The sequence below is a fragment of the Pseudopipra pipra genome, chromosome 17 (assembly GCF_036250125.1).
Source record: "Pseudopipra pipra isolate bDixPip1 chromosome 17, bDixPip1.hap1, whole genome shotgun sequence".
Lineage (NCBI taxonomy): Eukaryota > Metazoa > Chordata > Aves > Passeriformes > Pipridae > Pseudopipra > Pseudopipra pipra.
The window spans coordinates 4,602,375-4,615,908 of NC_087565.1; the positions used below are offsets into that span (position 1 = coordinate 4,602,375).

At 46.8% G+C, this 13,534-nt stretch overlaps 1 protein-coding gene across 16 annotated transcripts in view; it reads left to right on the forward strand.

The window, feature by feature from the left end:
* Nucleotides 1–13,534, forward strand: part of KCNQ2 (potassium voltage-gated channel subfamily Q member 2) — a 65,634-nt gene that overhangs the window by 14,151 nt on the left and 37,949 nt on the right. For all 16 annotated transcript variants that reach the window (XR_010434839.1, XM_064674004.1, XM_064674003.1 and 13 more), the window contains exons 2-5: nucleotides 9,035–9,125; nucleotides 10,319–10,445; nucleotides 11,588–11,763; nucleotides 12,637–12,762. Coding sequence is in view for 15 of the 16 variants with exons in the window: in XM_064674004.1 (XP_064530074.1) it covers nucleotides 9,035–9,125; nucleotides 10,319–10,445; nucleotides 11,588–11,763; nucleotides 12,637–12,762 (520 nt within the window). In the remaining variant the exon portion in view is untranslated. The remainder of the gene's footprint in view (nucleotides 1–9,034; nucleotides 9,126–10,318; nucleotides 10,446–11,587; nucleotides 11,764–12,636; nucleotides 12,763–13,534) is intronic.

Below are 13,534 nucleotides of genomic sequence, written 5' to 3' on the forward strand. Positions count from 1 at the left end.
GTCCATGCCCTGTGTCCCTGTTCCTTATGAGTTTTTAAAGGGTCCAGACCTGCAGCGCTGCCCTTGCTCCCATCCCAGGGCTGGAGCTGGTGGGGTCCCATCCCAGGGCTGGGACCTGCAAAGAGGGACCTGCACAGAGGTCCTGAGCATAACCTGGAGCAAAGAGCTGCAGGGCGGGCAGAAAAACCTTCCCTGCCTCTGCTGCCTTTCACGAGCTGAACAGCTCCTCCTCCTCCTCAGAGAATATAATCCACATCCCTCTCTTCCTATTCTCCTCCCTGCTTTAAATCATTTTTAGATGTTTTCCACCTTTCACCACACAATCATCTGCCTCCTGCAGCTTGCTATTTATTGTTGTGTTTACTGGCACAGGGAAATAAGAAAAGGGAACAAACCTGTCATTTGCTGTGCGGGGGAACTTGGGAAAACTGGTTTCTGTGAGCTCGTGGCTTTCCCAGCCTGGCTGCCATGTGCCTACCCCACCGAGCTCACATGGCAGCCTCCTCCAAGGGGCAAAAGCTGAGGAAAAGAGGTTCTTTTCCTCTTTGCTGCCCTTCACTGGCTCTCCATCCTTTGGCAAATTTGATGAAAATCATGTGAGTCTCATCCCTTGCCTTAGAGGTTTATTCACCACGTAATTGATGCTGGTCTGAGCCTGATTCCCATCTGCCAGGGGCTTGGTGGTTCATAGCCACGAGCAGCAGTGAGGGTGCAAAGACAGGCTGTGCCCTGGCAGATCTGGCACTGTCCATGCAGATGTCACGAGCTGACCATTCTCTGCCTCGAGCCAACAAGATGCCAGTGTGGGTGGTGGCAGTAGGATGTCCCCATCACTCACAGGGAGCAGAGGGCTGGGGCAAATCTGGCTACTGCTCAGGGAAACTTTGCTGATGGAGGGGGAGATTGGTGCAAAAGGACTTTGAACTCAGAGTTGCAGCTCCCAGGATCCCCAAAATAGTTCTGTTAGTGGTGAAGTTGACTGGCAGCTAGTGTGATGCTCTCCCCTTCTTGTGGTATAACTGGCTGGTTCAGCAATTTTTTAGGGCTAAAGAGCACTGCCTTTTTAATGCTGAACTCTCTGGAGATCCAAATTTGTTCTGCATCCCTTCACCCTGGGCAGCGCCTCTGGGCTGCCTGTCCACATGGCCCAGGGGCTGCTCCTGGCAAAAATGTTCCCATCCCAAGAGGAGCAGCTTCACAAACATGGAAAGCACCAGGGCCATAGTCTGCCTCCTCTGCCATGGAGGATCATGCCCTCCTACCAACCTGGGGAAGGGATGCAGAGCTCCAAAACTGGCCACTGGCCTTTTATTTCTTGTTGTTGGACTAAATCCTGTGTTTTCCCTTGTGCCAAACTCAAGTGTTTCTCAGGCATTGCAGGGTTTGGGTACAGTTGAGCTGGACCCTCTCTTGTGGCATTGCAGCCCCTTTGGATTTCAGGGGATTATTACTATTTTGCACTGGTGTAAGTAGGAGGGAACATGGTCCTGCTGATTGCAGCATTCCCATTATTCCCCTGGGTATGCTTTTCTACCCAGCTTGGGCATCATTGTTTTCTGGGGACTAAAATCAAAAGGCTGCGAACAAACTCTCCTGGGTCTTGGCTGTGAGCTCCTTCCTGATCACTAGTGGAATAAGAGAGGTAAAATTAAACAGATGTTGGAATTGACAACTCTTAGGCATATTATACAGGCAGTTTGCAAATATTTCTTTCTTTCCCCCAAGTCTCTGTTAATTAAACAAACCGGTGAGCAAATGAAATTACCAGGGCTTTGGTAATACTTGTGGTTTTTGCTTCTGTGTTATCCATTAGCCTCTGATTCTGAGAAACCACTTTCTTGTCCTCTAATTACTGAGGGATGAAGCTGGGGATAGACCCTGGGAAATGTCTGGGACATCCAAGTGCCTTCAACATTGCCAATATCTCTTGCCATTCTCCTTCGCTGTTGCTGGGAGAGAGCCCAAGAACACAGCTCTGGGGTCCTGCCTTTACAGAAGCACAAACCATGGGCTGAGGCGTGGGAAATTGAAGTTTTTAAGGGCAACATGAGGATTTTGAGCTATTTAGTTGCCTGATGTGGGTCTGGGACAGTTAATGCAGCTGCTGAGAGCTGTCAAGCCTCTGTGCTGGCAGCTGCCTGCAGAGGCTCTCGGTGATGATGCTTGTTTCTGAGGTGCTGTAGTTCTGGGAGCTGCAGAACTAGTGCACAGTCAGAGATGGGGGAGCGAAGCTGGAGGAGCTCAGGGAGATGGAGCTTGTCCTTGGTGGGCGGGAAACCTCAGGCTCCAGCTGAATTGCTGCTTCTGGGACAGACCTTTGAAAAACCAGCTACTATTCCTGTCTGCCACGGGAACCAGCCCTGCACGATTTAAGACAATCTTCCTATCTGCAATTAGACCAGAGCCTATTTTTGTGTAACCCATTCCCTCGAGGAATGTTTAGATGAGATGCAGCATTACATTTTACTGGGACTTCTTGCTTTCAACCCAGTTTTAGAGCTCAGTTAAGTCAGGTCAAGTGACTTGCCCAGGTCAGCCAGAGCAGCTTGACCTCAGCCAGAGAAATTTTGATTTCTGCATGCTCCAACCACGCAGTGTTTCCTTGACTTCTGAAATTTGTTTTTCTTGGGGTGTTGCAGGAAGGCAGGGCTTAAGAAACAGAAATAGCTTGATCTTCAGACAGAGATAAAGGTTAGATTAGGAAGGTTTGTATTCTTGTACTCACTAGCAGTGATTCCTCAGAGGTGGGGAGAAAGCGGAGGCTCTTTTGGGGGAATACCTTGTGGGATGAAACAGAGGCAGAGCTCAGATTTCAATCTGAATAATACGGGTATTGCATGAGACAGCAACTTTCCCTCACATTAAAATCGATGAACATGCTCTGAATAAATGGCTGCACAGATGTTTTAAGAATTACTCAAATGTCCAATATTTTATACTCTTAATTTACCTCCCAATGCACTGTAATTGCACCGTGGGCTTTAGGATCCTCTCCCATGGGCTGTTTCTGCAGCTGCATGAACATGTTTCTCCCCACCAAATTTTTTGAAAGAAAGCCTCAGCCCAGCAGCACTGAATCCCAGCAGGAACAGACTCTTCTGGCAGGTGCACAGGCTTGATTAATACTTTGGGTTTTCCTCCAGACATCTGGCTCCTCTGAGGCTGCGTGTGCAGGGTGAGGAGAATACGCAGACAAGCGTTTCCAAGTGATTCATTCTGGGTGAGGACAAAGAGGAACACTGGAGCTAGAACTTTGTATCCAGTCATTATTATTAATAAGGCTTTTATTCAGAGTAAGTTAAATTATTAGAGCCAGCCTGTAAAAAAGCCCAAGCAATTCCTTGCAGTTAACTCTTTTCCCACTGTAAGTGTTCAGATCTTGATCTCCATTCCCTGGTATTTCTAGATGGCTTTTGTTCTTTGAGGCTTCAGTCCAGAAAAGCTCTTAAGCTCACTCTTGCTTCTAAGTGTGAAGATACACAATCCTTTGCTGGACCAGGGACAAGTTATGTCATACAAAACCCATTTCTGCTCAAATTCCTGCAGTTCATGGGTTTGGATCAAGACTCTGGCTCTGGGCACTGGGTACAGATGCTGCTGCTTCTGCTCTCTGACTGTTATGAGCAAGAGCAAAAGGCTGGAGGAGCTCTTGGAGTGGAAAGTGATTTTAGAAGTGGTGGATGTTGAAGGAGGAAATATATGTGAACCTATATCCTGCTCTTATTTCTTAGAGATGTGCTGCCTAAATAGAAGGAAGGCAGGAGAAGAGGTTTTCTTGTGAACACAGGCATCACCTCTGTTCACTGAGAAGGCACAGGATCTGGTAATGCTGTCCCAGACAGGCCTTTGATAATGATTTATTAAAAAGTTTATAAACCATGACAATCCCTGCCTTGGAGCCAGCCGGTGACTAAAAACAATGTTTCCTACCCACATGGATGCTCAGGGATCCTCCAGGCTCATCCAAGGAGCATAACTGCAGGAGAGGGAATGGAGCTGGGCATGGCCAAAACCGCAGGGAGACACCATCAGGAGGAATTTTTGGACAGAACACCATTTATTAAGGCACAGGACCAAAAGGCAGGACTCCCCATTTCTATTTTCAGCTCTTGTAGTGACAGAATTTGCCTTGGGAGATGATTTTGGCTCAGACCGAGGGATGTGGAAACCTGAGGGATGTGGAAACCCAGGAGTGAGGCATTTAGGCTTGTGTTTAGCCTTGTAAATGAACAGCCAGGTTGTAAGTCACTGCAGGATTGCTTACATGAATAAAGATGATAGATGCTCCTGGCTAAGAGTAGGTGCCATATGACAGTTTTTATCCCTGGAAAAGCCATGGCTTTCTCACAGTTCTGCTTTTGATTCAGTGGAGGTTTAAACTGAGCTGTAAATACTCCCATTCCAATTTTGAGGCTCTCTGAGCACTAAAAGGCATTTGCCAGTCTCTCTTTCTCTTTGATACGGATGTTCTTTCACCTTCACTCATTGTCATTGCTGCATTTTCCTGGCCTTTGATTTCCATTGAAGTTTTAGGTGCTTGAACTGCAGCATTTTACAAAGACCGCAGCAAATGGATTGCTGGGATTGCAGATGGATTGCCCGTAAGGATGCTGGTTTTATTTTAGCACAATCATCAATGCCTTTTTTTATATACCCAGAGTAATATTCATTGTGCATCTCTTGAATGCCTGTAGTAAACTGCTCTTTCCAGCTTTGCTCCATCTAATTAAACAAATAATTAATGTCCCAGTTCCAGGGAAGGCCAGCAAAGTGGGCAACAGTTAAAAAGTTACAAGTTTTGTCACCTCCTTGTGTTGTATCCATCTCCATGGCATCCAAGAATCTGGTTGCTAATTAGTGGTGCTCCACCAGAGGAACCCCAGCGTTTCTGAATGTCAGTGAACGTTATTTGAATATGAGTATTTCAGGAATAAATTCAGAGGTCTTTTTAAATTCTTATGTAAATGGGTGTGTAGATTCCAAGGGGGTTTCTTTTGGAAGGCAAATTAGATGATTAACCTGAGAAGCTTTATGATGATTCCATCATGTGCTTTCACTGAGGAAAAAAAGAGAGAAGGACAATCTTTCCTGTTTCATGCCATTTTAAGTATTCTTTTTCCAAGAGGGAGTTCAGTCATTCCTTTTTCTGTTGCTAACCTGAAGCAGAGTGGATATGAAACATGGATATGCAGATTTTGTGCTGGGATTTATAAACTGTAATAAGAAGCTTGCATGGGTGTTTTAAATCAACATAACCTTTGGATGTAAAGTCAGACTTTGCAGGTCTTTGGATTTATTGGTATTAGCAGCAGTCAGATTTGCACAGCTGAGTCTTGGCTGAGCTTAAAGGTCTCGGCAACAGGCGTGGGGCATGTCAGAGCAGAAAGTGGTACTGGATGCCTGTAGGAATGGATGGTGGGTGAGAAGATGCAGTGACATGAGGTGTCCTTCTCCAGGAGGCTGGAGACAGCTTTCTCCTTGCCATCACTCTGCAGAGGAGACATTACTCCCAAACTGCCAGCTGCCATTTGCATCCTGGCTGGGATCTGGGAGAGCCTGGTGCTGACTCCAGCCATGCATCATGTAGGACCCAGCTCCTGTCTGCTCAGGAGGAGGATATTGTCTTCTCCAAAACTCTAAGCAGAATTGGCATCTTTAATGTAAAAATCATTAGGTGGGACCTAATTAATGTTCCTTATTACACATTAACATTTCCCAGAGTCAGGCTGCAGGCATAATTTGCTTTCATTAGATATGTAGCTTTAAAAATTAGATTCATCCCAGTACCTACACTATTTATTGGCTTGTTTCCCTTTCCTTAGCTATCCATAATTATCTGAAGCCCTTTCCTGATCTGTCTGGTTAGATTAGGTGGAATTAAAGCAGAGTCCAGCTTCCTGTTCTCCACTGCCTTCACTCTGTGGGAGCTCAGAGGATACACACAGTCTCCAACATAGACACACTTCTTAGCTTGCTTCTTCCACTCCTCTATCCACAGGGGTTCTGTAGATCCCTCAAAGCCTCCTAGGAGCCATACAGACCCCAACCCCCTGAGTTCAGTTTCCTTGCAGAAAGGTTTCATTCTCTGAGTCTCCTTTTTCAGCCTCCCAAAGATTTGTGGACCACAGGGTCAAGCCAAGCAGCTGTGCATCACCATGGAGCTGTTTTGGGATGCTTGTGCAGCTCACCCTGTGGTGAGCCAGAGCCTTCATCCCTTGCTGTCAGGACCATTCCTTACCTGGGGGCTGGGACAGGGGGGTCCTTAGTCATCAAGACTGAGACAGGGAAGGTTTTTGTCCATGTGGGATTTGGCCATGGAGCTCCCATGCTTCCCTGAATGAGCTGGTGCATTCCCTGTTGCCTCCCATGCTTGGCAGTGCAGTAATTAATGCTGGCCCTGAAAGAGTGATCTGCATCAGGTCTCCCTGGCAATGGGAGCCCTGGGGAGCCCGGAGCTGAAATTACAGCAGTGCTGAGCTGGCCCTGGGGAAATGAGGAGAGCAGAGAGGCCGGGGATGAGGCTGCAGTGATGTGCTGGGGAAGGGAAGAAGCAGCACAGACACATCCAGCTGCCCCAGCAGCGCCCAGAGCTGCCCCAGCTTTCCCCATAACCATGGTTTGCACAATCCATCCTTGGGATGTGGAGTGATAAAGCAATTTCTTTTCCTTTTTTTTTTTTCTTTTTTTTTTTTTCTATCCCATCAATATCTGTCTAGTGACAATTGAGTCTACAGGAATCCTCTTTTTTTTGTGGTGTGTGTCCCTGCCAGGACTCATCATTTAAGAGTGGCTTCCTTCTGGATGCATGCAAGGTGGTCACCTGAGCAAACACTGTGCAAGCCTGTGCTGATATTTGCACTTTACTTTCAGCGTCTCCTCAGGCATTTTACAGTGATGTTTGGTCACAAAGAGAAATGCAACTCACATTCTGCTTCTTTAATCAGAAAACCTAGGATTTCTTTTCCCTTGATCCCTTTCTACTATCTTTTTTTTTTGTTTGCTTTTTTTCTCTTCTCTTTCTTCTCTCATTGATTATTCATTTGTTTCTCACTTCAACACAGAAGTTTGCAGCAAAATCTGGGCCACCCCAGGAGCGGGGCTGCCTGACCCAGTTGCAGCTCCTTCCCCACTGGGGTGCAGGGCTCTGCTCCTCCTGCAACAGTGCAGGCAGCAGCAGGGGTCTGTCTCCACTCCCAGGGCAATTCAGAGGATGTTGGGATGGATGGAGTCCATTTGACTGCAGGGCAGGTTGTGGTAGGATTGTTTATGGCAAGGGTTTTAAATAAACAGCCTGGGGAGAAAAGATGTTTAAGTGAGGCCTAGAGAAGACATTAAGGGACATCATGAGTGAGTTTGAAAGGAAAGTTTTCTTACTCTCTTGAGGTTTTTTCCAAGTGTCTGGGTACCAAACCTGGTGTTAGAAGAGAAAATTTGTAGTGAGGAATCAAGTAATTATCCTTATCTGCTCTGTGCTGAATTCATCTTGTGGCTGACAAAGCTCAGCCTTGGCTGAGATGGCTCTGAAGGTCCCTTACCTCCAGCAGTCCCTTACCTCACCACCACATTTCAGCCTGTGGTTCAAATAAGTACTGCAAATCTCCCTATTTTTACTTTTTGCTGTGACATTAATGGTCACTGCAAAGCCACAAGCACGACCTGGCAGTGTGAAACTCCTTTTCTTTATTCACCGAAAAGGAGCAGCCCCCACCAGCAGAACCAAACCTTATAAATATTCAAAATTCAGTTTGTAGGAATGTGAGACAAAGTCAGACAGATGAATTATTTAATGCTCTTAAAGAATGCAGCTTTTAGTTTTTTCTTACACTGGCCTACTTTATTCTATTAGTAAATCGATCTCCAGTAAATTAATTTCCCTCCCTTTCTTGCAGCAAGCAGTGGGCATGGGTGGAAGCCTCCTTCCTTGAGCAGATGCCAGGACACCTCTGTAGCTGTGGACTGAGGCGCTGAGTGTTGGAGGAGAGTTGAACTCCTGTCATTCATTTCGTGCCCTTTGATTTGCATTAGAACACCCAGCACTCAGGAGAAGCACAGAGCATTGATGGGGACAGGCTGTGAGTGACAGGCTGGTGTGGCACTGCTGAGGCTGCTTTTGGGAGGCTGCCCGTGGATGTAGATGTCAATGAGACCCGGATGCACGCTGGGTTTTGAGAATTTCCCCTATTTCGTGGCAAATAAGAGACTGAGAGCTCTGATATCAAAGTTGGGTCTTCCCCAGCTCATGGCAGGATGAGGCTCCTTTTGTCCCTGCAGGGTTGGGACAGAGGCCAGCTCAGGTCCCTCCCCAGTGGCAAGGGTGTCTCTGGCTTCGAGGTACCAACAACTCCAAGATCACATTCCCTAGGACTGGATCAAACCCTTACTGTGTCACGTGACTGGCCACAGAAAAGCAGAGTAACAACTACCAACCTCCCACTGATGCTACAACAAACCCAAAAAGTCACCAGCTTTTCCAGGCAATGAGGAGTTAATGTGGAGTAACTGCCTAAGGAAGGAACATTAAATCCACCCAAAAATGTCCTACCCTGACAAGAAATGTAGTCCCACTCCTGTGTGAGCTTTTGTGGATGTAGAGCATCAGTGGAGTTCTTTATGGGTTCATGCTCAGCCTGTGCTCCTGCTTTTCAGCCAGTCTGCTCCCTCTTATCCCAGTTAGAAATGTTCCTGTTCATTTGGATGCTTATTGAAAGCGTGTTACAGAAAGACCTGACAGTTCCTTAGGGAAATAATGTCAGAGGTGATCAGAGCTGCCAGCTGGGAGGGGAATCGGATTGGCACTGACCAGTCCAGTGGGTCTATCCACACATAACCCTTTCAATTAGTAAAACTGGCCACTTTACTCACCCTTTTTACATGGACTGGTAGCAGCAGTGCAGTAAATACTCATAGAGAAATAAGTCCAAAATTGCTCTCTGGACTACTTTGATGAGTATGAAAAAATCCTGCCCTGAAGACTGACCTTCTCTCTCTCTCCCCTTTTTATTTTATTTTTTGTTTTAATATTTGTGTTATGTAGTTTTCTACTAGTTTTCTCCTGCCTGGTGCTGTCTGTCTTTTCGACCATTGATGAGTACCAGAACAGCTCAGAAGGGGCCCTTTACATCCTGGTAAGTGGGGGCCAACAGTGAGGTATTAACATAAAGGCAAAACCACACAAAAACCTGAGATTGGGGGTGTTAGAGGCAAGGATTTAAACTGTCACTTGTGAGAGGGGGACCAGTACAACCTATGGGTAAGAAATGTGAAAAGGAGAAATCTGTATCAGGAATAAACTAAAAATATTTTGAAGGATCCTTTAAAACCTTTCTTCCTAGACTTTTTCTCTTTCTTTTCTTTTTCTTTCCTGAATTTATCTTCAATTTCAAAACACAGTAGCAAGACTGATCCCAGCTGAAAGCTCCCAGTATTTAAAGCTGCAGACGGTCTGCATCGGGAGCAGCCGGCGGAGCTGCCTCCTCTCCCACACTATCACATCCCTGCAACTATCTGATCCACCATGAAACTGCAGAGTTTTGTTCCTGAAATAGCCCGGCATCCCTCACACTGACAGTGTGGCTTCTGCCACCAAGAGCCAGCAGAGATCCACGGCAGTGGTGCAGGGCTGCCAGATTCACACATCTTTCCTTTTGTCTGTCTTCCTCTTCCCCAGTCCCTGCCCTACATCAACATCAAAAGGTGCTGCAGACTAATTATGGGTTCATTAGGTTTGACACATGAGAAAGCTGAGAAAAGTGCTGCTAGTAAAGAACTCAGAGGGAAGGGAGCATGCACGGGATGTTCAGATGGTGATGGAAAGAGCTCACGTGGCATTAAGGGATGGAGAATCTACACCCCCCTGCACCAGACAGCCCAGCACACTCAGGCAACCAGGCCACTTTTCTAGGGAAAAAGCTGAAATCCCCTTTGAAGAGTCCTAGGATGATTCCCGACCAGTGATTCCCATTTCTGCTCTTCCCTGAGCTGCTCAGCATTAACCGAGTCGAGTCCTGGAGACTAATGGCAGGGAGACAGGGAGGTGCTTGCCAGTCCTCTGATGGGGACACAAAGACAACAGGGACAGTGTAAAACTCTAGTTCATGGCTACAACATGCAGTACTTCTCCCCACCCTGGGTGGGGTGAGGGAAGACACAAAAGCAGAGATCTGATGATCCTTCAAGCCTGGGCTCTCTGAACGGTGCAGGCAGCTTGGTGACGTGTTGTCCGAGGTCTATTTTCCCGAGGTCACGCGTTTGTCCCTGATTCTGGAGCAGGCTCTCTACCATCCTTCTTTCCCGACTAACAGTGTTGTCTCCCTCACAGGAAATCGTCACCATCGTGGTGTTTGGGGTGGAATACTTTGTGAGGATCTGGGCGGCCGGCTGCTGCTGCCGATACCGGGGCTGGAGGGGAAGGTTAAAATTTGCCCGCAAGCCTTTCTGCGTCATCGGTAAGACCTCCTTCCCTGCATGAGATTCCCCAAACCACGATGGCCACTGCAAGCAGTTGCTTGCACAGGGCTCTGGTGTCTCGCATGCACTTTGGGGGTTGATCTTCAGCTGCTTCGTGGTCAGGAAAAAGCACCAAGGCAGAAGTCCTAATCCACGGACGTGTTTTTTGTTATTCATCACGGCGCATTCCCTGTTTTCTGACAACCTGGGAGCCATCCCAATGCCCTGTGTACCTCAGGCATCGCTGACAGCTGCACAGAAAGGGGGTTTAGCCAGGAGAAGCTGAGCATAGGAACTGGGATCCTGCAATCCTGTGTCCAACCTCCGCACCGAATCGTTCACGAGTCACTGAAGCTTGGTGTGTCACTTTGCCTTCCCTGGTGCTGATGAGCTGCCTCACAAGGGAGTTATGAGACTTAATTAATTCTTGTTTGTAAAGTACTCGGTGAGCCTCCTGTGAGAGGGGCCATCTGGGCACAGCAGTGATTTTTTTTCTGGGATAAGAAATGGGCAGAGAGGCCATGCCCTTCGCTATGGAAGCTGCCTTCAACTGTCCAGGAGCTGGCAATGGTCATATGCAGGATTTGAGCTTATTCCACAGAAAAAACTGCTATAAAATTTGCATAGAAAATTAGGGAAGAGGGAGGTTTACCAAATCCTCGTGTATATAGGGGGAAAGGCTTTTTTTCTTGGCCTATTTCTTGGTCTTTGTCTGTGAGGACCTTAGGACTGCTATGGAGGACCTGGAGATTTTCATTCCCAATTTAGATGGTGTAATTCCCAGCTTTGTGTAACAGGCAGCTATGGCTGATAAAAAAAAAAGGCCAAGCATTTTGCAAGGATTTAACCCAGTTTAGCAGTGTTAACACTGAATCATATAAAAATTCAGACTTCGCAGTATTTGACACATTTTTTATGGATGACGAGCATGGAGAAGGAAACCAGGATATTCCACAAGGTGTGTAGTAGCTCCTTTCATCCAATTTAAGATTAATGCTATGTCCTTCCAGCACAGAATACAAGTGACCAGGAGATCATTCTCATGCACAGCCTTCTGCTGCCCGAGGCAGTGGGAATTCCATCCCCTTTGGGAGTGGTCCAGCAGCACTCCTTCAGCTTTCCCTGCCCTCTGTTCCTGCAGACATCATGGTGCTGATCGCATCCATCGCCGTGCTGGCAGCGGGGTCCCAAGGGAATGTCTTTGCCACCTCAGCACTCAGGAGTTTGAGGTTCCTGCAGATCCTGCGCATGATCCGCATGGACCGGCGGGGCGGCACCTGGAAGCTCCTGGGCTCTGTGGTCTACGCACACAGCAAGGTGAGCAGGTCCCAAGCAGGGACATCGAGTTGCTCTTGGTGTTCCCTCCCCCACAGAGGCACTGCTTTGGTTCAGTTCTCCCTCCCAAAGCTCTCCCAGGCCTGAGGAGATCGGAAAGACACCGTAGGTAACTCGGGAAGGGATGCAGAGTCAGGGACAAGGTCTGATGGAGCGCTTCGACCAGTCAAGGAGAGAAGGGAGAGAGAGGTTCCAGTCACAGAACTGATCCCTGGTATAAGGTGATTGGTTTGGGAAGAGTTTGTTGATAATTTTTTGTTTACTGCTTCTGAATTTATGAATTTAACATTTCTCCTGTTTCCTGCACTTTTTTTCCCCTGAAAAGCTTAGTCACCTTAGCCAGAACTATCACAGGGAATTTGTGGGTCCCTTTTGTCCACCCTTGCATTAACCTAATCCAAAAATAATCACTTCTGTGAATTCTGAATTAAAAATTCTCTGCAACTGGGGTATATTGCATCCAGACCCCAACTTTGCAGCTCCTCCTCTGTAAGTAGAAGCCCCAAGGATTTGAGGATTCCTATTTCAGTCCTAACTATGTGAATTGGGGAAATGCTAGTTTTTTAAGTCTCAGGTCCATATCTTGCAATAATGGAGCTATTAAATGCCCTTCTCCATTTGCTGTATGTGTTTAGATGTTGGGGTCTTCACGACAGGTATTGCCCCATGTGCTTGGCAGAGCCACCACCTCATGGTCCCATCTCAAAAAAGTGTCATTACTGGCCTCTAACCAAAGCCCTCAAACCTAAATAAATGCAGGGAAAGTTCAGATCCAGCCGCAATCAAGTAACTCAACGTTCAGAGATGCGCACCAGGATTGCAATTATTCTCTTCTTTCCTTTAATGATCTCGCAGGAGCTGATTACTGCGTGGTATATTGGCTTCCTGTGCCTCATTCTGGCCTCTTTCCTGGTATACTTGGCCGAGAAAGGAGAAAATGAGCACTTTGATACATACGCAGATGCACTTTGGTGGGGTCTGGTAAGTAATTTTCATAGAACAGCTGCTGGTTATTAAAATAAAACGTCCATTAACCCTCCATCTTCTATCACTTACGTGAGGTATCGACTTATAGAGTGCTTAGTTAACATTTTTATTAAATGGCTTTGGGCTGCTCCATTTAGCTCTTTTTCTTATACAAACCTCATAGAAAACGTTAAAGGATCACATTTCTGCATTAGCTGGAGCTGCAGGGGAACGGGGCACTCACGTGCTCCCAGCTGTGGGATTTAGCTCTGTCGTGACAGCAGAGGCAGGTCAGACAGAGACCCCACACTGCTTTGATCATTGTTTTGACAAGTATTGCTGCCCTTTAATTATTTAAATTGCACTTGGGCAAGGCGCTGTTAAACACGCAGGAATAAAGTTTATAAAATTAATAGGGTCTAAGTACCAGAAAGACTCCAGCGGGGCGAGCACTCCCCTTCACATCTCTGCTGACAGAGGAGGAAAGGGCAATACTTTTGGTTTGCTCTGTGTGTGCGTGTGCATGTGAATTATTGGATTACTCGATTAACAAAGAGAGAATTAATGACGTTCTAATCTTCTTGCGTTATTGTTCTTCTGCTCCATCACTAGTTTGGCCTTGATTACAAAGCATGTAATGAAAATCCCCGATCTGATCAAATCCCAATAACAGGCTTGGGGAGGAATCGGCTGATCAAGCAGCTCCTCTGTTCCAACAAAGGGGAAAAAAGCAGTAAATTGCTTTTAAAGTCCCTTAGTTATGACAAAAAAATAAAAACAAAGCCCA